Here is a 27,096-nt window from a genome sequence, read left to right as displayed (position 1 = left end):
TTAAAACAGCAGTTGTTTCAATACTGCTGCAGTATTGACTTTAAAACTGATACAAGTATGAGTTGTTGTAGAGCTTTTTAAAAATGTAGGATGTGCTGGAGTGCCAGTGCTCCAGGTGATCGGAGTAATACTGAAAATCTAAGAGTATGTTTTTTTAGCTTAAACCATGTGAGCAGCAGTACTCTAACACATGCATAAACTTGTCTTTCCATTTTTTTAATTGATTTACTAATAATTCTCATGTATTGCCTTTTGCAGGTCAGTTACTATTTCCCACTGAAAACTTTATGGAGATCATTTTTTGCTGCTTTAGTAGCTGCGTTTGTTTTAAGGTCCATCAATCCTTTTGGTAATAGCCGCCTAGTTCTTTTTTATGTGGAATATCACACTCCTTGGTACCTTTTTGAACTGCTTCCTTTTATTCTTCTGGGAGTATTTGGTGGGCTCTGGGGAGCGTTTTTCATCCGAGCAAATATCGCATGGTGTCGTCGACGCAAATCTACAAAATTTGGGAAGTACCCTGTCCTGGAGGTTATTATTGTTGCAGCAATAACAGCTGTCATTGCATTTCCTAATCCATATACAAGGCTAAACACCAGTGAGCTTATTAAGGAGCTCTTCACAGACTGTGGGCCATTAGAATCCTCCTCGCTCTGTGACTACAGAAATGATATGAATGCAAGCAAAATAGTAGATGATATTCCTGACCGTCCAGCAGGCACTGGAGTCTATTCAGCTATATGGCAGTTGTGTTTAGCACTCATATTTAAAATAATCATGACAGTCTTCACCTTTGGTATCAAGGTAAGTGTGAATGCAATAGCTGTGTCATCTGCTGTGATTATTTTATTGCCTTTCTCATTTTCCATCTCTCAAAGCTAGCAGCTTTGTTTATAGATTTTTTTTTTCATGTGTAGTTCTTTTGAAAAAGGTCTTTTTACTGTTGGTTAATAAACAAGTCTTGTAGAAAACAATACTAAGTTTATTTAAATTCAGATTAGCCCTTTGTTCAGCTGAATAGAAACATATGCTAAATGCAATAGGGAGCAGGAACTGTGTGGATGGATGGCTGTTTGTGTGGCCTGATTCAGCAATAGGGTTGATTCTAAAATTTTCAAGAGCGGAGTTCAAATGTAACCACTCAAATTCTCTAGTCCTGTTAAAGAGAAGACTGTAACCCTTGAACAACTTGTAGGTGGTTGGGTTTTTTTAATCCACTCTCCTCATTTTTCATATAAATGTAATTACTGTAGATGTTAAAGGCAGATAATGATGATTTCTTTTGCTGTATTTTCCAGTATTGCATGTGATGAAGAGAAAGTGAGCTTTGTTTATGTGACTGTAATGGGAACTTCTTCTCCATCACAAGCAGCATAATTTTTGCTTTTCCTGGTTGTTTAGTAAATCTGTTTGGGAGATGTCTTCAGCTTTCCCCCAATCCGTGACTGTTTTCTGAATGACATATAACTGTCATACTTTCATAATTTTCTGTCTTGTCAGGCTCCCTTCATAATTTTTTCCATTATCAAATGTGTCTTAATGCAAACATATTGCAGAATGTTCACTAAGCCGGATTTGCCTTTAAATTCGCTTTAACTTTTCAGTTTACATTGCTGTTCCATGTAACACCATGCATAAAAAACCACTTCCTTTCTGTGAGTGTGTTTGATCATTGGAATAGGTTGTCCAGAGAACATCCTTGGAAATATAACCTGACTGGTTACAAGCCTAGGCAACCTGCTGTAGTTAACCCTGCTTGAGCATAGTAGACAATCTGGAGTGGTCACATTCAATCTCAACTCTTCTGTAACTCATAGAACAGTAATATGTTTCTCATGTATTGATATTTTAAAAGGTATTGCAGTTTGCTATTTGAAGTTATTTTCCATATGTTAGTTGATGGGTAAGAGAAATCCACTGTATGTATTTTAAATGTTAGTCTTCCATAAGTCCAAAATTCAGACATTATTCTATGACATGACAACTCCAATCTGTTGTTTTGTTTTGTATTCACTTACTGTATTTCATTTATATCTAGGACTTTCTTTTACCATACATGTGTTCATGTGCATCTGGCTCTGTCTCACGGAGTTATCATCACAGGGTCACACTATGTGTATTTGAATTCACTAGTTCACAGAATGGTAGAGCTTATACCTCATTTGGGTTTGGTTCATTTTCTCAGAACTTCAGCGTGGTGGAAATATTTTTGTGAAGTTGTGAGAATATATTCATTACTTTGCCAATAGGCAAGGAGTCTTGCTGCTGTCATGGGTGGGACTGTGCTACGTAAATTTTTTTGAATCTTTAAAGCATGTGGTTAGTTAGAATGTCAGCCAGGATCTGGAGAAGGGATGTCACTTTCATGTTATTTATTTACATTTTAAGCTTTATCTCTGTAAAAAGAGCAAATTCAGAATTAAAAATAAAAGGACAACTTTGTTATTTAAATAATTCTAAAGGATCCTCTGAGCTCTCCACGTCTGTTCCTTGCAGACACGTCTTTCCCCACAGGAACTGTTTTCCTGTGAGGTAAGCAAAGAAACTTAGCTGCTGCCAGTGGGGCATGGTGATTCCTGCTGCTCTTACTGCTGTGAAAAAGCAGCACCAGGAGGCTGATATGGCAGGACTTTGGGGTTTTTTGGGTTCTTTTGATTTGTTTTTTTCCTTTCAAGCTTTTGTACTTATATCGTACTGCTTATAATCAGTAGACTTGTTACTGTGTCTAAATGCTGATCAACAGTTGGGGTGGGATTCCACCTTTGCCTCATAACCTGACGGGTGCACAACTGCACTACTAAAGTGGAAAGTTGTACCCATATTCTGATCCTTGCTTGTTTCAAAGATCATACATGTGCCACAGAACATATGTTTTCCTCTGTAGTATAACTTGAGCTAGGCTGGCAAGCACTGGAGAAGAAAAGGAAGAACTTAACTTTTTTCCTTGCTCCTTCTCTGTGAAGATTCCTCTTCACTTTGTGATTTGTGATCCAGGGGCTTATGGAAACAAATGCAGCTGTAAGATCATAGTTACAGTTAGTCTTGTAACCATTATCTGCATATGATGGAAAGAAGAGAAGGAGCTAGTGCATTAAAAAGTTACTTTAACAAAGGACCAGACACAATTTGGATGCAATTTCCATGTGGAGACTTAATTTATGCAGCATACTGCTGTAGCAAACTAGAATCTGAGGCAGTTTCAAAGATTTACTTAGTTATTTTATATTGGAAACATGGGAGGTTTTTTGGGATACTGTTGTACTGCTCACCAAGAAGGAATTTCACTCGGGAAAAAAATTTGATTTTACCAGTTAGAAAGGGGTTTAGATGCATAATTAATTGTGGGCAATAACAACAGGTTATAAATGTACAATTTGAATATTAGACTAAAATGATAGCATTGAATATTACTTCTATCAACACTGAAATATTAGGTAATTCAGGATGGGAATGAAGGATTATTAAACTTTTTCTCAAAACCTGTGCTGCTGGCTTTCTAACACAAAGTTTACTATGTTTGTTTTTCTTGGTTTGTTGCTTAGAAATCATCTTTGCAACCATAAATATAGACAAAATATAATAGTAACTGAAATACGGTTCTGCACTAGCTATTGAATACCACAGCAAAAATCTGTAGTTTGGAATTGCACAATACTTAAATTTCACAGCTGTACAGTACAAGAAAAATTATATGATTTGTCTTGTTACACCAGGAGTGCAGTTTCTTAATGACATTATTTTGACAGGTTGATGGGTTGAAGTGTGTTTAGATGAAGTAAAAATTCTAGTCCTCATTTGTAGTAAGATTTGTAGTTCAGTCACAATATAAAATACTTTGATGCTAACAACTGCTGTGAGGAGATGCAGCGGGCATTTCCAGTTTAATGAGACATTTAGGCACCAGTATGTTTTCTGGAAAGATTAGCTTCCTAAGGAGAAGATACACAACGGCAGTTTTTGAGATGAACACTTACTCTTTATGAAGCTGCTGATAAAAGCAAGTTTGCAATAATATTTTACTAAGCCATGTTGGTGTGACAAGACTTTGTGCCCTTTTCAGGTTTTAGTTAATAGCAGAAAAACATTTTAAGTAACTGAAATGACAGTAGGGACATTTTTTAAACTACTGTGTTAACTCCTTTTTGCAATGGGGATTGTCTTGCCTTTTTCTCTCTTAGTCTATTTAGCATTCTGTATACACTCCTTTGTATAGGAAGTGGCAGTATAGTAAGCAAAGCCTCTTTTGAAAATCACCTGTTTAGTTAGCCATCTAATTTTTAGCAGTGTCAGGAAGCAGTTAGGAAGGGCAGTCCTGTTCAGTAAGTGAATGTTGACTCTGAGGAACATGAAGTAATAAGGGAGATGGGAAATAGTAAGGAGCACTTCAGTACTAGTAGCACGGCTCAAATTGGACATGCATATGGTAAGAATTGTGCTGTTGGCACTGAGGATCTAGTTTGTGGTCCTGTGTAGGTGATAGATTTTCTCTTAAATACAGTAAAATATAAACAAATATGGTCATAAAATGGTTTTAGCTAATTAGGTCAATCAGAGATATCAATAGCATTCTGTTAAGTTTTACTAACCTTTCAAGGTCACCTTACATGGTTTTAACCTGACAATTTGAGCATTTGCATCTCTTTTGGAAGAAACAAATTACTTGTAAAACAACGTGTCAGGTCTGTTCCCAGCAGCATGACACCAGTTCTGTTTATGTTGCAGGTTCCATCTGGGTTGTTCATACCTAGTATGGCAATTGGAGCAATAGCAGGACGGATTGTGGGAATTGCAGTGGAGCAGCTGGCTTACTACCATCATGACTGGTTCATTTTCAAGGAGTGGTGTGAAGTTGGAGCTGACTGTATTACACCTGGTCTTTACGCCATGGTTGGTGCTGCTGCCTGCTTAGGTAAGTAAAATATAACAAAGTAAATAAGTATCTGATTTTTTTCATACATCAAAATAATTATTAAAAAAATTAAAGGAGATATAAACAGGGCAGTTTTGAAACACCTGTTTCTATGGACTTCCCTCTTCAGAATAATACATTCATGTCGCTACACAAGACCCTCTGATCACAAGGATCTGAGGAATAACATGAAATCTAAATTGATGAGAAATAGAAAAATTAAGTAGTACTGTTAGCTTTCTCTTTTTGATATGAAGAGGTGTTATTACTACATTAGTCAGAAAAATCAGTTTCTTGAAATGTATGAAGTAGAGCATTTACAAGGTCAAGTACAGTTAAAATTGTTAGAAGTAATGTGATCAGCTGCCACATCCTCATGAATTGCAAAAATTGTTCTTGAAATTCATAATACAAACAAAACTTTCAGAAGTTTGTAATGTATTTTTAACAAATCTGGTTTACAAAGTGTTGAAAATCCACTTCATGGAAAGATTTTTAAGCTGGGCACCTGAACTAGGAGAGGGCTTTTGAAGGTCTTGTCTTGTCCTAGCTTATAACTTAGTTGCCTTGGAAATTAAACTTAAAAGCTGTTAGTACAGATATTGCAATAAGTAGACCTCTTCTTTAATGAAAAGTGTGTTTGGGCAATCAAATAACGTGTGAAACAAATTTAGGTTTTGGAGAGGTTGTTTTGTTTTTTAATTGTTCAACTTGAATCACTTTTGAATGCATTGAAAGACAGATCATATTCTTTTACTGAGTAAAGATACAGCATCAGAAACCTTGGCAGAAAAAAAAAACATCTTAAATGCTAACAAAAAGAGAAATACAATCCCTGTCTTCTCCTGTTGTCCAAGAAAAAGTTTTCTTTTCATCAGCTCAGAATTCTCTTTAGTTTTATGAGTTAGCAACAGCATTAAATTCCTAATTCTTTATACAACATAACTGTTGAATTGCTACCTGTGACTTCCTGCATTAATTCCATTCTTTTTCCAAATTCTTATCTTACTGGATTTCCTTGCATTTCACAGTACTTTTAACGCTGATGTGATATGAGATAGACACAGTTTTATTCTTAGTTTATAATAATTAACTGTACATATTTTCCAATTCCCTTTATTATCTCCCTTTCTGTGAGTTTTCCCTGAAACTCTCTTTTTCACTTCTAGAAGTTTTGTGTAAATTTTCTCCGTTTGTTTCTGTCAGTATTATACAGAAGGATGTTTGTCAAATGACTTTTCATGGCAAAATTGTGATTGTACTTCTCAACAGGAAGTCAGGAAATTCTAAATTCATAATTATCTGATACTAGAATGTTACTGGCTACCATTTTTCTTGCAGGTGGTGTGACAAGGATGACTGTGTCCCTGGTAGTTATTGTCTTTGAGCTAACAGGAGGGCTGGAATATATTGTGCCCCTTATGGCTGCAGTCATGACCAGTAAGTGGGTAGGAGATGCCTTTGGTAGGGAAGGCATCTATGAGGCACACATCCGACTGAATGGATATCCTTTCTTGGATGCAAAGGAAGAATTTACTCACACAACACTGGCTGCTGATGTTATGAGACCTCGAAGAAGCGATCCACCTTTAGCAGTTCTGACGCAGGATAATATGACAGTTGAAGACATAGAAAACTTGATCAACGAAACCAGCTATAATGGTTTTCCTGTTATTATGTCAAAAGAATCACAGAGACTGGTGGGCTTTGCTCTAAGAAGAGATTTAACTATTGCAATAGGTAATTAAGTTCCAGTATTGCATTATTATATATGCAAATTTAAATTATTTTGTATCATTTGATATTTAAAATAGAATTTACTCTGTGTGTTTCTAGACTTATTTCAGGTTTATTAAGTATATTATTATCTTCATTAGCAGACTCTGAAATGAAGAAAATGCTCATCTATTTTTGTCTCCTGTCATAAAAACAAAAGTCATACTCAAGTAGGCCAAAACATCATCTAATTTGGTATTTTGTTGGGTTTTTTGAGGCTTTCGATAGTATCTCATTTCCTCAAGTGATGCTACACTAACATTCTTCTTCAAAATTGAGTACTTCTCATTTTAGACCAGCAAGATTCTGTGAGAATTACTATCTGAGTAATTTTTAAATGTATATCCTATTTCTTTCTGACAGTATGTTATTTACTGTCATTATAACAACTGAGATTGTTTTATGGAGAGATAAGCGCAATATTAATTATTTCAGGTTTCTATTTTTCAATTTGTTTGTGTAATGGGAAATTTGTCCCTGGGCACATGAGCACACAAGCCCTGTTTGGGCCCTCTTTCTCTGGGTGAGTATTAGCACTTGTGTGATACCTGTGACAATGCTTTGTACACTAGCAAGAAAAATTCTCTGGATTCTGAGGATACTACCGTAATCAAAGGAAAAAAAGCATTGTTATGTAAGAAAATGCTACCAAACTGTAACATTTGGTGCATGAAATCAGTGATGAAAGTTGCATCTTAACCTACTTTTTTTTTGAGAAGTATCTCTTTAACAAAGACACCTGAGAAAGAGACAAATGTCTCCTGAAAGTTTTTTAAAACATATTTGTGAACACCACACTGATTACTTCAGTAAAATTTTTGCCTATGGTCTTAATACCGTAAATACAATGTATTACATTATGTAGGACATATGTGAATGTCCAAAACTTGGAAGTTATTATAGACATATAGAAATTATTATATACACTTTCACTGGTAAGACTCATGTTGGCTGCTAAGATTGTACAGTGCAAGTTGCTTAGTCTTGCATTGTGGCTGGTTTGAGTCCTCGTGCCCTGGCAGCCAGAAGGGCCAACTGTGTCCTGGGGGGCATCAGGCAAAGCATCACCAGCCAGTCTAGGGAGGGAATTGTCCCGCTCTGCTCTGCACTGGGGCGGCCTCACCTTGAATATTGTGTGCAGTTTTGGGCACCATAATATAGGAAAGATATTAAGCTCTTAGAAGAGCGTCCAAAGGAGGGCAACAAAGATGATGAAGGGTCTAGATGGGAAGCCATACTATGAGTGGCTGAGGTCACTTGGTTTGTTCAACTTGAAGAAGAGGAGACTTAGGGGAGACCTCGTTGCAGTCTTCAATGTCCTCATGAGGGGAAGCAGGGAGGCAGGTACCAATTTCTTTTCTCTGTTGACCAGTGAGTGGACCCAATGGAATGGCCTGAAGTTGTATCAGGGGAGGTTTAGGTTGGATATTAGAAAAAGGGTCTTCACCCAGAGGGTGATCGGTTACTGGAACAGGCTCCCTGGGAAGAGGTCACAGCACCAAGCCTGACAGAGCTCAAGAAGTGTTTGGACAAGGCTCTCAGACATGTGATGAGATCCTTGGCGTGGTCTTGTGCAGGGTCAGGAGTTGGACTTTTAAGATCCTTGTGGGCCCCTTCCAGTTCAGGATATTCTATGATTTTATGATTGTGTGAAATAGTCCATGGTATGTGAGGGAATGTCACCAACGTGATGAACACATGAAAAGAAAGGATTCTGTTCACAAAAAAGCGAAATAAATTCATTATAAACAAGAAGGCAAGATTTTCAGAGTGGTAAGAAATTCTTAGGTTTCAAAGCAATAATAATTACAGCCCTTGGAATCATGACAGGGGAGCTGTCCATTGAAATTGTTGACAGTTTCTTCAGCAGCTGTCTGTGCGCTTCCTGCATGTTATTTTTTACACCTTTCCACCTCTTTATAGTAAATAAGAGTTACTTATTGGAATGAGAAAAGTAGTAGTCAAAGAATGACTAAAGCTAAATGGTAGATAGCTTTTGTGATTTCTGCACAAAGACTTTTTGGGGATAAAGCAGTGGCTATGGAAACACATCGAAATAGCATAGATCAGAATATCAGCATCACTAACATCAGTCTGATATTGTTGATAAATCTGTCTGTCTGCACTAACTTACTTTACTCCAAAAATGTAAATTCTTCCTCCTCTGCTGTTTTTCCCCCCTTCCCTCTTTTTCTTAAAGAAAGTGCTAGAAAGAAGCAGGAAGGGATTGTTGGCAGTTCCAGGGTCTGTTTTGCCCAGCATACCCCATCGCTTCCAGCAGAAAGCCCTCGACCTTTGAAGCTTAGAAGCATACTTGATATGAGTCCTTTCACCGTGACAGACCACACACCAATGGAAATAGTGGTGGATATTTTCCGGAAGCTGGGTCTGAGGCAGTGCCTTGTAACACACAACGGGTGAGTAAAGTGGCAGCAATGCTGTTCATTTTGTTAATACAGTAATTTTCACTTCCAGGATCAGAGTGTTTGAACCGTGATATACACCACGATCATGGTATTTGAACTCGTAAGTTTGGCATTGCAACTGAGAAGCCCAACTGTTTGTTAAGAAGGTGCTGTGCTGTAGCACGTCTCTAAAATTCTTACTCCTCCCTTGTATTCCAAGTAAGCAGGCAGATGATTTTAGTAATTTTGTGATGTTCTGTTAAAAGTTAGCTGCCATTCAGCAAGTTTGGTGTATGCAACTTCCTTGTGGAGGAGGAGACAAAACTTGTCTCGCAGAAATTTAGTCTTGTGTGGTGCACAGCGTAAGGCCTGTATTTCCTCGTTCTTATCTATGTTCTGGCAACATGCAATGTACCAGCAGCTATTGAACATGTACAAATATCTGGGTTCATAAAGAGGGAGGAAAAGGAAGAAAATGTTCCAGTCAATATCTCATCTTCTGGAGTTTAGTGATGGCAATTACCACTGTGCTTTTGTTTTTGGAATACTAACAATTAAATAACTGCTGCTAGTTCTGGAACTTCAATCTGCAACTTTTGCTTCTACAATTCAAAATATTTCAGGAAAGTAATTTTAAGATTTAGAATGTTTGTAAATGAGACTATAGGGAGTAGTCCTGTGATTACCCTTAAATAAATCAGCCCCAGGCATGGAAACATAAATGTTCATTATAATTGCCTCTTATCTAAATTACTCTTTGTTTTTTTTACATGATCTTTTCCTGTGCAGCTATTCCTTTGCCATTCTGCTTTCCTGTATCTCTTGCATTAAACACTTGACATGCAACATGCTCCTACCATAATGTCCTGCTTTCCCTTTAGCATGTCTTTTAAGGCACGTGGGGAGTGAAACATTGTCTGCTCATTCACATGTTTACAATCAATGGCCATGGGACAAGAAATCTGAAATATGGGTGGGACTTTTTGTTTTGCTGTGGGCCGAAGGACTGCTGGAATGAATGGCAAATATTTAAATATTGCATTGGTTTCCAAGTGGGTTTTTTTCAGATGTATTTTAAAATAAATTTATTTTAAATGTTCTCCTGCTTTTTTTTTTCTTTGATGCATCCCTGTATGGAATGGCAAGTAATGTTTCTAGAAGCATAAATGACTTTAAAAGCCTTTCTCTGGTAGGGAAAGGATATCATGATCTGACACACAGAAGTTAGTGCAGGCATGCAATTATTTTTGTTTTGGGGCTGGAAATTTGAATTGATAGAACTTTAGAATATTTACTGTGATAGTTTTTTTCTCAATTTCTGTTGTGGTTGATTGCTGAAACATTGATGTTAAAATCGCCTCTAAAGAAAGCTTCATCATGCAAAGCTACGTCAAACTCTACTATAAGTTTTTAACTATTTTATGATAAAATAGCAGCAAGTTTAATATTTATTGTTCTACTTAAATTTACAAATTTGTGATATTCCATGGGCATACTGTCCATTACAACAAGAGCAGATCATAAACACTAGTACTGGTGATATTTAGCCATGGGTTTGTATAGCCTTGTGGACATCAAGGAATACTTTGTATTTTGGCAGATTTCCTGCAAACAGAATATAACCACATAAAGACACACATCAGCATACTGGTTCCAGTCCAGATCGGATTGTGCAGAAATTGGTGCTGATGACAGAGAAAAGACTGTGCCTCACTCTTCCTAATTTGTACCAGAATTCCAGGGAGTTGCTCTTGATTTATACTGTCCTGAATGAAAAATCTGTTTGGATTTGGCTGTTTCTAGGGACACCAAATAACCTGGCTCTCTAGGGGACCTTCGAACCTAAAGGGCTGTGACTTTACACAGTTACTACTTTGTTCACCTACTGTGGCTTGTTAAAATGTGAATAATTATCTTCATGTGTGAGGAGAAGTAGCTACTGAACAAAGGAAATACAAAGTAGATTTTAGTTTCAGTGCCTTTAAAACCCAAAAATACATGAATCTGGGGAGAAGGGATAAAGTATGCTTCCCTGATGTGTACCTGATATGAGAAAAGTGTTGCTCTGGGGTCACTGAAGAGCCAATTGTGTTCAGCATTTTGGGAGAAAAAGAAAAAAAAGCAAAATCTGGGAAAGGGTACCGACTTTCAAATAAGTTTTCAGTTAATTATCTCATTAGCTTTCCTACAACCATTTTTTTTTTATTTATTTTTTTTTTAGTTTTGCTCTATTCTAATCCTTTTCCATTATGATTAGAACTTTTTTTTATTTGATTTCACACAGTTATTAGCATAACGTGATCTGTTTCAGGATTGTCTTGGGGATCATCACAAAGAAGAACATATTAGAGCATCTCGAGCAACTAAAGCAGCACGTCGAACCCTTGGTGATTAGATATATCAGATCTCATAATTAGACACATTAGAAGTCAGGAAGCATGAAACTTGTGAACTGTTCAGGGCATTTAAGACATCGGCTGAACAATGAAATCATCTTATGCTCAAAATTTGTATTCAACCATAAAACAGTATGTGCAAAATCCTTTTGTAGAAATGAAGCTGTCAATGTGGACATACTGTTAGTCACAACATTAAAGGAAAGTAAACAGTAGACTTTCTGATACTTGCGTTGTTGAGATCACGTAGATCTGGTTGATCTGATTTCCCCAGGTGGGAAAGCACACGCCTAGGAATACTTTTCCCCCACCTAATGCAAATTAAGACTTTCATATATGCCAATTCCTTTTTCTGATCAGGACAGCTTTAAATAGCTGTTAAATAGCAAAGTATCACATCTTCTGAGAAGCAAAGACAAGCGTGTTTTAACCACAGCATTAGATTTTCCCTGTAATTCCCCTTTATCAACATGATTTTTAAAAAATATTCTTATTTTTAGTAAAGTCCTGTGATTTTATGTGAAGTCCTGTGGTTCTGCTGCTGATACCTACAGCAGTTAGTGCACCCCTTTATAAAATGTTCAGTGATATCCAGAGCCACTAAGTGGCATGCTACTATGTTGACTGTTGACTTCAGAATCTAGATATAGTTTTAACCATGATGTTGTGAACTAACCTTAGATAGGTGGTAAACTTTGTCTTAATTTGGACATGAGTTGCTAGTTATATCTCTACTAAACATATCCACCACATTTAGCTGCTTATGTGCAAAACATGCTAATTATGTTCTCACTTTATGCTAATATTTCACAAGTATTTCATGCATCCTTTAATAAGACAAATTGAAATGTACTAACCAGAATAACAAGGGCAGCAGCTCATTCATTCTGCTCTTTGCTTCTCTTGTGATATTATCCTTTTGGACAGTCTCACTCTATTTGATGTTTCACAGTTATAATTTTGAAAGACCCTCTCATAAGAGCACTGTATCTAAATTGGAAAATGAAGATTTTCTTTTAGTATTCACAGTTTATTTTCTAAAGCCATGAATTCCAAAAACTATTTAACTGTTGTTTATTTTACAAAAGTCTCATGGCTGATACAGTCTGCTCGTATGAATGCATTCAGCCTGAGCCAGTGCATCAGACTGGAAGGATCCTTAAGGTTTTAAAATGGAGGGAAGGGGAGTTTGATTTGCTGTTAGGATTTTGGGCCATCGAGCAGTACATCACTTCTGATGGCTAGGTTGGAACATATCTCCCTTATTAAATGGGATCAATATCACTTCTTTTTCATACCTCTCTTTTCTTTGTCCCTCTTTGTTACTTTTTTGTTGGCATACACTAATCAAAATTTGATTTTTGTAGAAACGAAAAGTTAAATAAAAATTGTAATGGGCTCTACTTGTATTACTTGTATTTCATTAAAATGGACTACAGCTGTCAGAGACCATCTGATGCGGTGTCTCAGCATTGCTGTGTTTTATCAAACTGGTGGTTCCTCAACATTCTGATTAATAAAATGTTTTTGTTTAAATAAGAAAATCAGGCTGTTTACTTTTGCTCTATTCCTGTCAACAAAAAGGACTTGGCTACAGATTTGTTCTGCTTTATTATTTCCCTGCCTGGATTAATATCAGTCTTCCATTTATCCTTTTCAGGCGCCTCCTTGGCATTATAACAAAAAAAGATATCCTCCGTCATATGGCCCAGACGGCAAACCAAGACCCCGCCTCCATAATGTTCAACTGAAACCCATAGCTGAGGAGAGAGAGGAAACGGAAGAGGAGGTTCATTTGTTGAATAGCACAACACTTTAGTCTGGGGAGTACTTCTAAATTCAGAGACGAGAGCTGGGGTTTTGTGTGACAGTGCTGCTGGCAATCAGGAGTCAGTCTGGAGGAGTATGTGGAGAGGAGGAAGGCTGATGGGAGTGTGGGAAGGGAGAGCTGCTGTCCTGCACTGGATGCGTCCCGAGGCATCAGGTCTGCCATGATAGTGCAGTGGGTGAGCCGTGCCATTCTCCAGCCCCAGCCTGGTACTTCAGCATTGAAGAGATGTGTTATTAATCCCTGTTTCTGGAGGGATTGTTCTGAATTGAGCCATCTTGTGGAGACTGAAAGGTCTTGCCCTTTTTACCATTGAAAACTGTTGTGTTAACTCATGAAACGTATTAACTATTACACGTCACCTTTCTACATTCCAGAAGAGCTTTATTTCTCTCTCTCCTGAGCCGTAACAAAGCCTCTTTAAAATTGGTGTGCCCTTTTGAAGCAGTTGTTTCTCATATTGAGATGTACTGTGAGTTACTGAGGTTTGATCACAAGAAGGGAGGTTTTTCTTGTGCCATTAAACGTGTGAGTTTGTACATCATGAAATGCTTGGGGCAGTGCAGATCCACTGCAACAAAACCAGATTGAACAGGTAATACCTTGCAAGAACCATGTGAGGCTTCTTTCAACCCATGTGCTGTCATGATATGAGAAAACTAAAACCAGGTGAAACTAGCATTTCAAAGCAAAATACTGGTTTTGCTGCAGAAAATATCAATAATGTGACCTGGTCTTATGCAATTTTTGTATTATTGAAAACACTATGATATATACCAATGTTGTGCAGTATAAGGAAAAATACTGCTATACTACTAGTTTAAGAGCTGGAACAATTCTGTATACGTGTATCTGGTAAAAATTGCATGCTACAACACTGGAGATCTTTTTCCCCCCCTGTAAAATTTGAGAACGGTCATTTTAATTTTTTTCTTCTCCACAAAAGACGTTCCACTGCTGACATGGTAGGAAGAAATGTAACTCATAACTTGCACTAAATGTATATTATTTTTCTTGAAGTTTTACCATTCTTTATTTATATTTGTATGGATTAAAAAATCTATTAAATATGAATCAGTTAATATCTCACATAACTAATTACCTTTTTAATGTGATTTTATAGAATAATTCATAATCCTCTGCAAGTAATGGAGGATTAGCAAATGTTTACAACTAGATGAAGGGTTTCAACAAAATGGCTTCTTTATGATCCAACATACATACAAGATCATTTTCAAATATGACTTTCACTGCCGTTACCTTGGATTTCCTTTTTCCTTTACTAGCAGATAACTGGAACAGTAATATTAAAATTTTATTTAAAAACAACCTGCAGGGTTTTAAAATGAATAGGAGAAAGCAACCATATAGATTGCTTTGGGCTCTTTTTTTTCTCCCAAGTACATAGAGGTGTAAATTATATGTAGCCACACCTGAGCAGCCGGGCAGAATTGAATGCAGTACTTGAAACTTTGGCAGGACTTTAAAATTCAGCAGCAACACACACACTAGTACGTGAACTGACAGATTCCTAACTTCTTTACAGTAGATTATTTTGTTTCATATTCATTTTATCAAGCCACCACCACAAACATACGCAGAGGAAAAAAAGCAATATACTATAAGCCTAAACTAGGGAGGAAAAAATTAAGAAATCTGGCTGACAAAAATCATGTTTTGTTACATGGGGTTGGATAAAATTTCTTTCTTCTAGCAATTATGCTTACAAGACTGCAAAAATTGCAAAAATATAGGCACTAAAATTAAAATAACAAGTACGGCATTCATCACAGTTACCTCAACCATCTTTATTCACCAAGTATTCAGTATGATTTTAAGTACAATAACGCACTGAACCAAAATTCTGGTACTTTAGGCAAGCTGCAAAATAATGCCTTTACTTAAGGAAGTGCACTGCTGAATTTTAACCGATTTTTCTTAGTTAAAAACTGCCATTGACACTTCATCATCTCATCTCTTGCAGCAACTGGAACCAGTAGAAAGTGAAATGTGCCAGTGCGCTCACAGTGATCAGGCCCTGTATTAAAAACAGGTTTGGAAGTGAAACAGGGAATCGGGCTGTGTTTAAACAGGAGTGTTGCAGCCACCTGTAGACTTCCATGTGGAGTGCTGGTGGTTAAAAATTTGCTGTTACATTGTGTAAGCCTGAAGAAGCAGAAAATTCACAAAGAGCAGGATTTGACCCATTTACAGAAGACAGCTCTGGAAGTTGTCTGTTTTTTTTTCCTACAGTGGAAGAATATAAACACACTACACATACAAAAATTGCTTTAAATCAGTTTGAAATTTTTGCCATGTCTAATGCTCTCCTAAAACACTGCTGTGTGTGCTGTATTAACTTGCACCTAATTCTACAGACTGTACTATCTGAATTAAAATACAGTTCACACCCCTGCTGTGTTTTATAATTTGTGTGGATCCCAAGTGCTGCATATAAATTGTGCATCTCTGTTTACTCTTCTTAACCTGCTAAGCTTTCCCTGTTGACATGTCTTCTGGTAAACATACAGTAGAAGGAAGTTTGTGTGCCTGTGCTGTGCAACAAAAATGTCCTAATGTAAAACTTGCAGCGCCTTACTCAAGTTACTAATTTGAAAAAAAATGTGGTGGATGGGAGGGGGAAAGTGTCAGCATTTTTTATTTTTTCAACCATTCAGATACTGGTTCATGAAGAATGCATTCTTTGTTAATCTGTGATGTTGCCTAGAGCTGTATTTAATATTGATCTTAATGTTTTTATTTATAATAGTGTGGTAGAGCTGCATATCATTACAGTAAAAATTCTCATTACTGTGATGATTTAATCAAACATTAAAAACTTCTGTATGACCATTTATTGTTCTGTTCATGCTTTTTTATTGTTTTCACAATATTTATGGTGGTTTTGCATTTGTTTTCACCCGAGAGAAAATTAACAGCTAGAAATCTTACATCTAAAACTAGTAAGCAGATAAAGGAAAGAATGAATCCTAGGAGGTGCAGCCTTTGCATTGCCTAGTATTTGGCTACAAAGCAGTAGCCAAATCAACCCAATCACACAGGTCACTATTAGGTAGGGGTTTTTTCCAAAACAAACATTTAAGTTTTTGTTTTAATTATAGAATAGTTGGCTTTTCTGATTTAAAATGGTTAAAAGTGGATGATGCTTTTGTTGTCTAAAAGCCAGCTGTTGATGATGTATATTCATAGAATAGCCTGGGGTGTAAGGGACCTTCAAGATCATCTGCTTCCAATCCCCCTGCAGGGGGCAGGAACACTTTCACTAGACCACATTGCTCAAAGTCCCATTCAATCTGACCTTGAACACTTCCAGGGCTGAGGCATCTACCACCCCTCTCCAACAACCTCTTCCAGTGTTTCACCACTCTCATAGTAAAAACTTCTTTCTTGTCCTATTGCAGCAGGCCTTGATAAAGAGTCTGTCTCCCATTTAATGATGAACAGCACTCAGTAATTTTTCAGTTAGTGTAACAAATTTCATTCTCCATCACATTAATAGATGAGTATGGATTTCTAGTCTAAGGTCCCCATTGTTGCAGATCTAAGTTGATATTTAAATAACAGTGCAAAAGGTGAATTTTTAAGGTCCCTTCCAACCCAAACCATTCCATGATTCTACTTTTCTATTATGTGTATAATTTACAGGGCATTAATATGAAGGTCTATTCTGTTCAGAACATAAGACTAAATATTCAAGAAAGTACCTCTTTTTTATGTATAAAACAAAACTCCAGGCCCCTGGAAGAGTCACTGTCTGCTTGTGCTTGAATAAATGGAACATGCTGAGTGAAAGGGATGAAGTTGTCAAATTTACAAAAGCAGATTACCTCTTTCATTTAAAGCTGAAGATACTTTTCTGCAGCACTCTAACCTACATTGTGAATTGGAGGTACAATCGGTGGCTAAAAAAGTAGGAACGACTTAAATTTGAGCATGTTGCTCCTGGCCTGTAATCTTTGTCAGTAGTAATTAGTATTACTTACTGTCATTTAGTATTACTTACTGTCATTAGTAATGCTGTGACTTACTACAATGGAAGTCACTGTATGGTGGCAGGTCTGTTGAGTCAGAGCAAATGTTATTTTCCATTGTTTCTGGACTGTTATTTCAATCAGTTGCCCAAGAATAAAACTCCCAGAGCTGTGGGCCAATGAACTTGAAAACATGTCATTTCTATTTTCTACAAAATCTCTTTGGTTCCATTTTTAAGTGTCCAGAATAGTGTTGAAAGCTGGGGATGACTTCTGATTAGCAAGGTAGCAATTGCAGTGGAATTCCAAATTTGTCTTGTACCGTCATTTAGCCTTCCCTTCTTCCCATTTGTTTCCTCCAAACTGAGCCAGCCCCAGCAGTGCAGGACCTGCGTTAGTGCTCTGCCACAGACGGGAGCGCTGCTGTAAGGGAACGCTGCACCTGCGGGTGAGGAGGCGCAGAACGGCACCAACAACCACCCGGAGCAGGGACGTGAGGCTCCGCAGGTGTGTACGGAACAAGCTGGCTGCCCGAGTCACCTGGTGCCTGCAGGCGCTCCAAGCAGTGTGAGGCAGCAGCCCGCCCTTCCCATTCTCCCTCCCGCCAGGCCCGGCGGCCCCACGTTGCCCGCAGCCCGGGGCGGGGGCACAGCCCGGGCAGGCGCGGATGTGTCCGGGCCGCAGCACCGCCCGCCCCTCCGCCGCAACACGTGACCCCCCCGGGCCCGCCGCGCGCAGCCAGCACCGGGAAACAGCGCATTCCTTAGAAAAGCTTTACTGACCCCAAGACACCGCCACCGAGTACAAAAAGCCCACACACACACACACAGACAGACAAGGCCGCCCGCCCCGCCGTAGCCCCGGTGCCCGGCTCAGGGCTCCAGCTGGTCCAGGCCCTCCTCCCGCCGGCTGCCCAGGTGCGACTCGATGATCTCGGCAAAGAGGTTCCTCTTCAGCAGCGAGTAAGCCAGGGGCAGCAGCTGGCCCACCGTCTTGTGGAAGTACTGCAGGAGACAGGGAAAACAAGGCTTTGTTTATCCTGGGGCACCACTCTCTTCACCCACTCCCAAAGTGGCTGAGCACATCCTCATGCTACACCTGTCACAGCCACAGCATGCTCAGGCGGGGCTACCTGAGCTGCAAAACTATTTTTAGCGGTGCAGGAAATGACGGTCCCATTACATTATGAAGAGCTCCAGCCTGTGGCTGAAGTCCTGTGTCCTGTCACAGTCCCCTGTCTTGTCACACTTCACAGCTCGAGGAGATTACAATGGTACCTGTAGTAACCATTTAAGCACTTCAAATGTAAAAAATGTCAGACTGTATTTAGCATTTGCAATTATTATTGCACATGTAAGCAGATTATAGCTCTTATATGAAGGGGACAAGATTTAAGTCCCTTTCCCTGTCTTGGGCTACAGATAAAGTGTCAGTGTTTCTCTGGCTCTGTAAGCAAGGGGATAGGCAGGCTCCAGTGAGAACCAGAAAGCAGCTCCCAGTAGGAGCTCCAAAGCAGGCAGGGACCAAACCACCAAGTGACTTACGTGTGAAGCTGCTGTTTTTTCCTTTCTGTTTACTAAAAAAGAAAATGAAGGTTTCTATTTTTAGAAAACAGCTGCAAAGTTACAGCTGTTTCAAACTGCTGCCTAAGACAGAAGACACATGATACTGCTGTAAACACGTAATTTGTTGCTGCAGGACTTTGTCAGGGTTTAGTCTCGTGTATCAAGAAGCACAAAGTGCAAAAGCCGGGTGTTTGCCTTCACCTGCTCAGCCAACTGGGAGGAACTGTTTCCTTCACTGCGCCCTTCCAGTTGCAGACAAGATTTAAGCACCTGAAGCAGCCCAGTCACTGAACAAAGGGTCCTAAATGAGCAGGATACCACACATTTTCAGATGCTGTACAGAACTTAAGAGAGCAGGGCAGGAAATCTAAGAAACACATTAGTAATTTAAAAGTGCATGGAAAGAGCACCAAGTTTTCCTTCATTTCAATGACTAAACATTTTAACTAAAGTTCAGCACAGCTCTTCTGGGCCTACATTTAATACTGAAAGATAAACATCTTTCACATAATATTCTGGAGCACCGATACTGGTTTTGCTAGAAGAAGCTATTTTGTATGGATCCATTCGTATTAGGTTGATGTTTAACTTTTGTGTTATTTTCTACCCATAGACTGATTACAGATATGACCCTTTTCAGGGTGAATGTTTTAATGCAGAACTAAAATAAACTAATACAGAACAAAAAGCACTAAGCAGAATCAACTTATTGATGATATTCATTTTTAACAAAGAAACAGGGAAGCGACCCCAGGTGGGAGGTGCCCTACACAGCCAGAGGCAATGCAGCCAGACAGCTTATCTGGAGTCACATTTTTCCAGCTGGGGTACTACAGTCCGTTTCTTGATCCAGTTGAATTTGGGTGCCTGTGCCTATACAAGCAGTTGGGGACAGGGGGCTCCAACTATTCAGTATATTTAGATCAGACATTCTGCACTCTACTTCTGGATTGCAGGATTGGGCTTTCCTACCCACAATTTTAAATTCAACACGGAATAATGTCCTTAAGTGTGACTTTCTAACAGTCTTCATGAATTAAGAATATTCTTGTAGACCTTTATGATTTCTAGGGATAATTATTCTACAACACAGAACAATTCCTGGTCCACGTATAAAATAACGCATAACTTTGTGAAGTATGATTGCTGTAGTACTCACATGTGATCCATAGCAAAAGAGGTCCATACCCAGTTCATACCCCATTCCATAGTCACATTCATCATTAGCAAACTGAACAAAGGTCAGCATTTCTTGAATGGGTGCAAAAGCCTTCACTCTCTCATCATCAGTAGGAGCATCAACAATAGCCTTGCAAATTTTTTTAAGATTAGCTGCAAAAAAAACAAAGTCAAATATCCAGATGTTTAAATAAATAACTTTAATATTGCACAGAATAGTCTATGGCAAAACGATACCTGTGTGTCAACTAAGTGGGCACACCCTGAACTGCTGGTGAAAAAGCTTACCCCTTTTCCTTAGCTGCTCATTCTTGCCCCCTGCCCATCCCTCTGAGTTCCCCCATAGGGAGAGACAAGCATTTGTGTGGTGAACTTCCATCAAGGAACTGATTCTGGTTAAAACAACAGTGGGAGCAGAGGATGGATAAGAAATAAAGCCACAAATCCCTGAATATAGATCAGTTTTTTGCATCTACTTCCTGCATGGCTGTGCCAATGGAAAAGAAAAGATCATCTAAACTACTGCTTCAAGAATTATTATTTCAGAGTTAACATGTTTCATTGATTTTCATTTGGTCCATCTAAAGACAATACTTTGAGCTCAAGTGTGATTGTTAAGACTTCTACCTTTTACTCCTACCACTCACTCTACGTAGAAAATATGAATGCAGTTTGTTTTTTGCAGAGTCTGTGTGACTGAAGGCTATTAAATAAAGCGGAAGAATATCGTAAACAAGATATTTACCATTTGTTTCAGGAAGTTCTCTGTATCCAACATCATTTTTGTCTACAGGAACAACTAGACCTGCTCCATGAAATGCTTTGGTCACCACCTAAATAAAGGGACAGGAAATAGAACATAGCACCATAAGAGAGTACTGTGACATAAAACCACTCACCTCATTGAACACTAATATCTGACTGCTGGTGGTCAAACCTAATATAGTGTCCTGGCTCCAGGACATCAACTCAGTTTCAAATAATATTGCAGTTACTTTCAAGTGCTGAATTTTTGTTTTATTTTTTAGACTACTGCCCTTATTGTGGTTTTTTTGGTAGTGGTTTGTTCCTTTTGTTTGTTTGTTTTTAAATTGAATTTTCTTTTACAAGCATAATGTGTTTTTATTTAGTCCTATTTTTTGGAACACACTTGTATTAATTTTCCCTCTCCTGAAGTTTTAGAGAGAGATGATTGGCTCTGAAAATTCTTAAATGAAGCATCCTTACTAACTAGAAGGATGAAAAAAAAAAACAAAAACAGGAAGGGAAATGAAAAAATTTAACAGAACTTAGTTCTCTCCAGTGGATGAGGAAAGTCATACTTTCTTATCTCTCTGTTTCATCTTCATGGTTTTTTGTTCCAGAGAATAACCCAGATCTTTTGCTGTCCTTGTTAGCTTTTCATCTAGGTCTCTCAAAACAGCATTTTTCTTTTTATCAGTCACTTCCTTAAGTTTTTTTGACAAAAATAATCTGCAAACAGAAAAAACATGCCTTAACAGAAAATAAACAAACAAATCTATAGCCTTTTAAACACTAAACCTCCAGTTCTTATAATGAAGATTAGCAGTCCTGAGTTTATTTATACAAAGGCTTGGAAATGCAAGCCTAGTTTAACAAGAAAGAAAAGTTTGGCACAGACAGTACTTGGGCGTTTCTTATCTGTATCTGCATTACCATCTAGTTTATGCAATCAGCAGGTGCTGAAGATTCTCTTGAACTCAGTAGCTGTTCATCTTTCTATCTTAAGAATTCAGTTTGCTGCTTTTGTGCCATATACGCCATTTGTCATCCAAGTCATGCACACAAATACATATTTATGAGTTTCCTCATGGTGCTTTCAAAACAAATGTCCTCGTTTAACTCTACACTGCACAAGGATTCTTTTGCAGAAGCCACTATTCAGCCTGCTTCCACTGACTGACACATGTCTATCCTTAGAAGGCTTCCCATTTTTAACCGGCAGGGATGAGATCTGTTGTTTACATTCCTGACGTGGAATCATGTAAAGCTTCATGAATCATCCTGAGTTACATATCCATATAAATGTTATCCTGCCCCAAGGTCAGAAATGGCACTTCTTGTACTTATTCATTATGTACAAAAGGAATGTATTTTTACATAGGCAAGAACAAGAGCCGGATGCTACTGTGATACTCTGATTTCCTTCACCACTGTTTGAGATGCCCGCCCCTTACTTACCAAGTATTTTAACCAAGTATTTAACACCCAGTGGGTACTTTTTCCCCTGTAAACCCTATCCCTGCCAACATATTTAAAGAATGAGTTAACTAACAATTATCTATCTTACTTCTGAAAGGAAAACACTGTCAAAAAACCTATAAAGGCTTTTGAGAGAACCTTAAGACTTGCTAGCAGTGGCAGAAAATAAGTGTGAATTTCTGGAGAAAGACACGTAAATAAATTAGCTGCATTATTCCACACCTCACAATTAACAGTTTCTACTCTATTCTTTAGAAGTAAAAGTAAGTATGAACCTTACTTGACTGCTGCAAAGACATTATCACCAACTTGTGAAATCACACAGCCCTTCTTAGCTTCATTTGCACCAATCCACACTGGGAGCTCATCTGGCACATCCCTATTGAGGAAAAAGTACACACAAATAGTCAAAGTGTGTCCATTTCTCTTATTTCAAAGCAAAATTAATTTGCTTCCTCACTATGCTGCCATCTCCTTCAGACCTATCAAGAAATGCCCTTAGATCTAAAGCTCTAAGATCTTAGAGCATGCCTTAAAGAGAGCTTGCATCTATACATGCAGAGGGAATACCTGTTCCCTTTAGTTCATTTAACTTTTTCTTCCAAGTACCATGTCAAAAGTTAAAGATTAATAAGTGAAGGTGCTCTGGATGGCTGGGGGAGGTAGTTTAATAAATATTTAAATCTAGTCTCCAACTCCAGTACCTGTGATCTTTTTTAATAAAAAGATATCAAGCCATGTGTTAATATCCTATTACAGAAGAGAAAGATTCTTGTTTGATGATTGTGCGCAACTCTCAAATCATGTCTCGTGGAGAAAATAGGACAAAAAAACTGTGCATAATTATGGTCCAGCAAGAGCATACAGAAAATTAAATACCTGAAATATCCCATGTGATACTGTGTTTTGCTATCCCCAACAAGTATAGTCTGGAATTCTGGGGGATCATAGAAGAATCTCCAATGAAGGTTGAAGTTCACATCTGTTGATTTTGGTTTTTTGTGTTTTCCAGCAAGAATATCATATGGTCCAACCAGTTTAAGTCCAACACTTGACACAAGTGCATCTGAAAAGCAAAGCATGAATTGATTTACATTCTGGTGGGTGCATATCTAGACACAGTTCCTGTGCCACTCAGGTATCAAAAGCTTCCACAAATTCCATCAAACACTGTTTACTAGACAAGGAGAGCTGAAACATTCTTTTGCCCAGACAGCTTTCATTTGAGAGTTATTACACTTCTCATAAGAAGTAGCCAGCAACAGTTCAATGTCTGGATGGAGATCAGTGATGAATGATGTTCCTCAGGGGTTTGTACTGGGACCAGTACTATTTAATATTAATCTTTATCCATTACACAAGACAGTGGGATCACGTGCACCCTCAACAAGTTAGCTGATGAAGCCAAGCTCAGTGCTACAGCTGACACACCTGAAGGTGGGATGCCATCCAGAGGGACCTGGATATGCTTGAGAAGTGGGCCCATGGGAATCTCATGTATTTTAACAAGGTGCAAGGTGCTGCACCTGGGTCAGGGCAAGCCCTGGTATCAACACAAGCCTGGGGATGAACAAATTGAGAGGAGCCTTCCCAAGGACTTGGAGGTGCTGGTGGGTCAGAGGCTGGACATGAGCTGACAACATGCAGATGCAGCCCAGAAAGCCAATTGTATCCTGGGCTGCATCAAAAGCAGCATGGCCATCAGGTCAAGGGAGGGGATTCTGGTCCTCTGCTTTGGTGAGACCCCATCTGGAATGCTGCATCCAGCTCTGGGGTCCCCAGTACAGAAGAGACCAGGCCCTGTTGAAAGGGGTCCAGAGGAGGTTCATGAAGATGATCACAGGGCTGGGGCATCTCTCCTGTGAAGACAGACTGAGAGGTCTGGGTTTGTTAGCCTGGAGTAGAAAAGGCTCCAAGGAGACTGCAGCCTTTAAATATTTTAGGTACTGAAGATAGGGACAGACTTTTTAGCAGGGTCTGTAGCAATAGAATGAGGGGTAATGGTTTTAAACTAAAAAAATGGTAGATTTCTTAAGATGAGGGTGGTGAAACACTGGAACAAGTTGCCCAGAAAGGTAGTGGATGCCCCATGCTTGGAAACATTCAAGGACAGGCTGGATAGAGCTCTAAGCGACCCGGTCTAGTTGAAGATGTCCCTGGTTATTTTAGGGGTTTAGACTAGATGAACTTTAATAGTCCCTTCCAACCCAAATCATTCTATGACTCTAAATAAACTTATCATTTCTAGAGCACATAGGGATGGCACATTCTGTTATATAATAAATTTGAGGAGGTTGAAACCCAGATTTAGCAGTGCTTACACTGAGCTAAAGCCTTTTCTGCCTCTCACCCCACCAGTGGCAAAGCTGTGGATGTACAAGAAGCTGAAAGGGGACACAGCCAGGACAGCTGACCCCAAGTGACCAAAGGGATATTCCATACCATAAACTAGGGGAAGACGGAGTGTCTTTTGGAGTGATGGTATTTGCCTTCCCAAGTAACTGTTACGCGTGACAGAGCCGTGCTTTCTTGGAGTTGGCTGAACACCTGCCTGGCCATGGGAAGTGGTGAATGAATTCCTTGTTCTATTTTGCTTCTGCATGTGGCTTTTGCTTTCCCTATTAAACTGTCTTTAGCTCAACCCACACATTTTCTCACTTTTACCCTTCTGATTCTCTCCCCTGTCTTACCAAGGGGAAGTGAGTGGCTGCACAGTGCTTAGTTGTTGGTTAGGGTTAAACCACAATATATCTAGGAAACTTGAGTTTCATATCAAACATTTTAAATGTACCTGCAAGAAAGGCAGATTTAGACAACATTTAGTCCCTCTGTATTGCACGATTTAAGTAATCATGTTTTAGAAAGCTTGAAGTATACATCTGATTATATCCAGGATTCCTGTTTACACTCACATAAATATCCTGCATCTAAACCACAAACTGAAGCTGCATTAGAATGCATCTGACCACCTCCAGTTTGCCTGCTTTCAGGCTGTTTTTAAGAGTGAAAGTTAGAAAAGGCAAAATTTAAAACCTCACCACTTGGTTTCTCAGGATCTAGTTCCTCACAGAACTTCCAAAACTGGTAGAAGTCCTCAGGCAGTCTAAGCCGATAACATGTTTCTGCTTCTTGACAAAGACTGTCGGGAATATCTGCCTGACTTGATCTTCTCTTCTTGACAGCTCCATTTTTTTCGCTCTGTAGATGAAAAAAGAAAGCCCACAGTTAATTTAGCTGCTTTCTGTCAGCTCCACTGAAGGATTTTACAAAGCTTTCTGTTCATGGAGGAACAATGATTAGGACCACTAGGGCATGTTTGTTAGTTAAAACAGCATATATACAGATTAGAACACCTATTTTGGACAGAATCCATTAGAAGTGCAGTCTCTGATATGTGCTAAACATGTAGGAAGTAGCAAACTGCTACTTTTATGTTAATGGGTCGATATAACCAACAGAAGCACTTCTATTAGTTAATTAAGCAAAAGACTAAGCAACCCCGACGTTGAATCTAAGGTCTAAATTATTTTAAAATGACCATTTCCAATCCCACCACAGCCTGCACCTAATAAATTTACACGTTTACAGATAGTTGAAAGTAGGGATACTATTTTGTCATGTCTGGTTAAATGACACAGCAAAAGCCCTCTAGCCTCTACTGTCTGAAGTACTGTGTTATTCACCATCAGGAGTACTGCAGTTTACAGTGCAGCATTTTAAAAGCAGCTTAAAGCTGAAGCTGCTTTTAAAAATGATGCAACGTGAACCGAAGCAGACTAGGAAATGATCCATACTGAGCACATGCTCCACTAGAGCATTAGCCTCAACTACTCCCTACTTGAAAGAATAAAAATTAAAAAAAAAAAAAAGGCAGCAAGATTTCTCTCCTGTTTTTAGGAAAGGCCAACGCGGAGGACACTTCCTCTCCGAAACGGGGCCGCCGCCAGGTATCCAGCGACACCGAGTGCCCCGTATCCAGCGTATTCCGTCGGGATGATGCGGCGCCTGCCGGGCACAGCGCACCTCAAACGCGGCGGTCCCGGGAGAAGCCCGGGGGAGAAGCGGCTCCCGCGCAGGAGAACGAGGGGCCCCGGGGCTTTCCTCACAGCGACGGAGCAGACAGAGCGAGGAGCGCGGAGCCGGGGACCGACGCTGCGACAGGGCACCCGCGCCGATCCAGGCCTGCGGCCCCGCGGCTACGGCACTCGTAGCTCGCCCGCCGCCCTTCTCGGGGTGTCCCGGGCCGTGTCCCGCCGCTCCCCCCGCCCCACCTGCTCTCCGGCGGCTCCCGCCGCGCCGCGCGGCCTCCGCTTCCCGCCTCCTGCCATGCGCTCGCGCCGCCCGCATCCCGCGCCGCGCGCCCGCCGCGCCCAGCGCGCGCTCCGCGCCTGCGCATCCCGACGCCAGCTGCCGAGCCAGCCCGCTCCGCAGCGGCACGGGCAGGGAGGGGGGACCGGCTCCCCGTGGGATGTGCTATACCCGGCACTGCGGCGTCCGGGCGGGCGGCGAGGCGGGAAGAGGAGGAACGCAGTTAACCCTGGATGGCGAACGCGGCTGGTGCTGGAGACAAGGCGTGAGCTCACCGCCGCGTTCCCTCAGCGGTACATACACTGCCTGTAGTCAGAGGCTGATTTTATTAAGTCCTGATTACACACACGCGCTAATTCCTGTACTGCGAGTTAGGGTGGTCTATTGGAATGACACAGAGGAAAAGAGATTAACTGAAATGTAATCTTTCCCTTCAGAGCTAAAGGCGTAAGGGGGGGTGGGGGAATGCGATACTGGTTTTCAGTACACAGAGGAAAAAAATGAAAAAGCCCCAA

The 27,096-nt window shown here is 39.7% G+C and overlaps 2 protein-coding genes across 5 annotated transcripts in view; one reads left to right on the top strand and one right to left on the bottom strand.

The window, feature by feature from the left end:
• CLCN3 (chloride voltage-gated channel 3) overlaps positions 1 to 16,171 on the top strand; it is a 69,053-nt gene extending 52,882 nt beyond the window's left edge. For 2 of the 4 annotated variants that reach the window (XM_027676731.1, XM_027676732.1), the window contains 6 exons: positions 259 to 804; positions 4,723 to 4,909; positions 6,251 to 6,649; positions 8,886 to 9,102; positions 11,402 to 11,477; positions 13,147 to 16,171. In XM_027676731.1, the coding sequence (XP_027532532.1) occupies positions 259 to 804; positions 4,723 to 4,909; positions 6,251 to 6,649; positions 8,886 to 9,102; positions 11,402 to 11,477; positions 13,147 to 13,305 (1,584 nt within the window). In that variant the 3' untranslated portion in view covers positions 13,306 to 16,171. The remainder of the gene's footprint in view (positions 1 to 258; positions 805 to 4,722; positions 4,910 to 6,250; positions 6,650 to 8,885; positions 9,103 to 11,401; positions 11,478 to 13,146) is intronic. The other 2 variants (XM_027676734.1, XM_027676735.1) reach the window with 2 other exon arrangements.
• A 1,894-nt stretch (positions 16,172 to 18,065) lies between these two features.
• On the bottom strand, positions 18,066 to 26,639 carry LOC113964447 (histone PARylation factor 1). Its single transcript, XM_027676736.1, has 8 exons — positions 26,545 to 26,639; positions 25,312 to 25,471; positions 23,153 to 23,339; positions 22,554 to 22,652; positions 21,373 to 21,523; positions 20,796 to 20,883; positions 20,031 to 20,203; positions 18,066 to 18,310 (listed from the first exon to the last, which is right to left on the bottom strand). The coding sequence occupies exons 1-8, from the start codon at positions 26,599 to 26,601 to the stop codon at positions 18,179 to 18,181; spliced, it is 1,047 nt and encodes a 348-aa protein (XP_027532537.1). The 5' UTR covers positions 26,602 to 26,639; the 3' UTR covers positions 18,066 to 18,178.
• Positions 26,640 to 27,096: the final 457 nt, after the last annotated feature.

The sequence above is a fragment of the Neopelma chrysocephalum genome, unplaced genomic scaffold (genome assembly GCF_003984885.1).
Source record: "Neopelma chrysocephalum unplaced genomic scaffold, ASM398488v2 Primary Assembly neopelma1_42, whole genome shotgun sequence".
In the NCBI taxonomy this organism is placed as follows: Eukaryota; Metazoa; Chordata; class Aves; order Passeriformes; family Pipridae; genus Neopelma; species Neopelma chrysocephalum.
This window is presented reverse-complemented; position numbering and strand designations above follow the sequence as displayed.

Bases quoted from the DNA above. Each gene is read 5' to 3' on its own strand.
- LOC113964447 (XM_027676736.1), bottom strand. From the start codon at position 26,601: ATGGCAGGAGGCGGGAAGCGGAGGCCGCGCGGCGCGGCGGGAGCCGCC. The intron at 21,524-22,553 runs GTAAGGTTCATA...TTCTGTTTGCAG, and splicing joins AATGTCTTTGCAGCAGTCAA to ATTATTTTTGTCAAAAAAAC. The intron at 20,204-20,795 runs GTAAATATCTTG...TTTTTTTTGCAG, and splicing joins AGAACTTCCTGAAACAAATG to CTAATCTTAAAAAAATTTGC.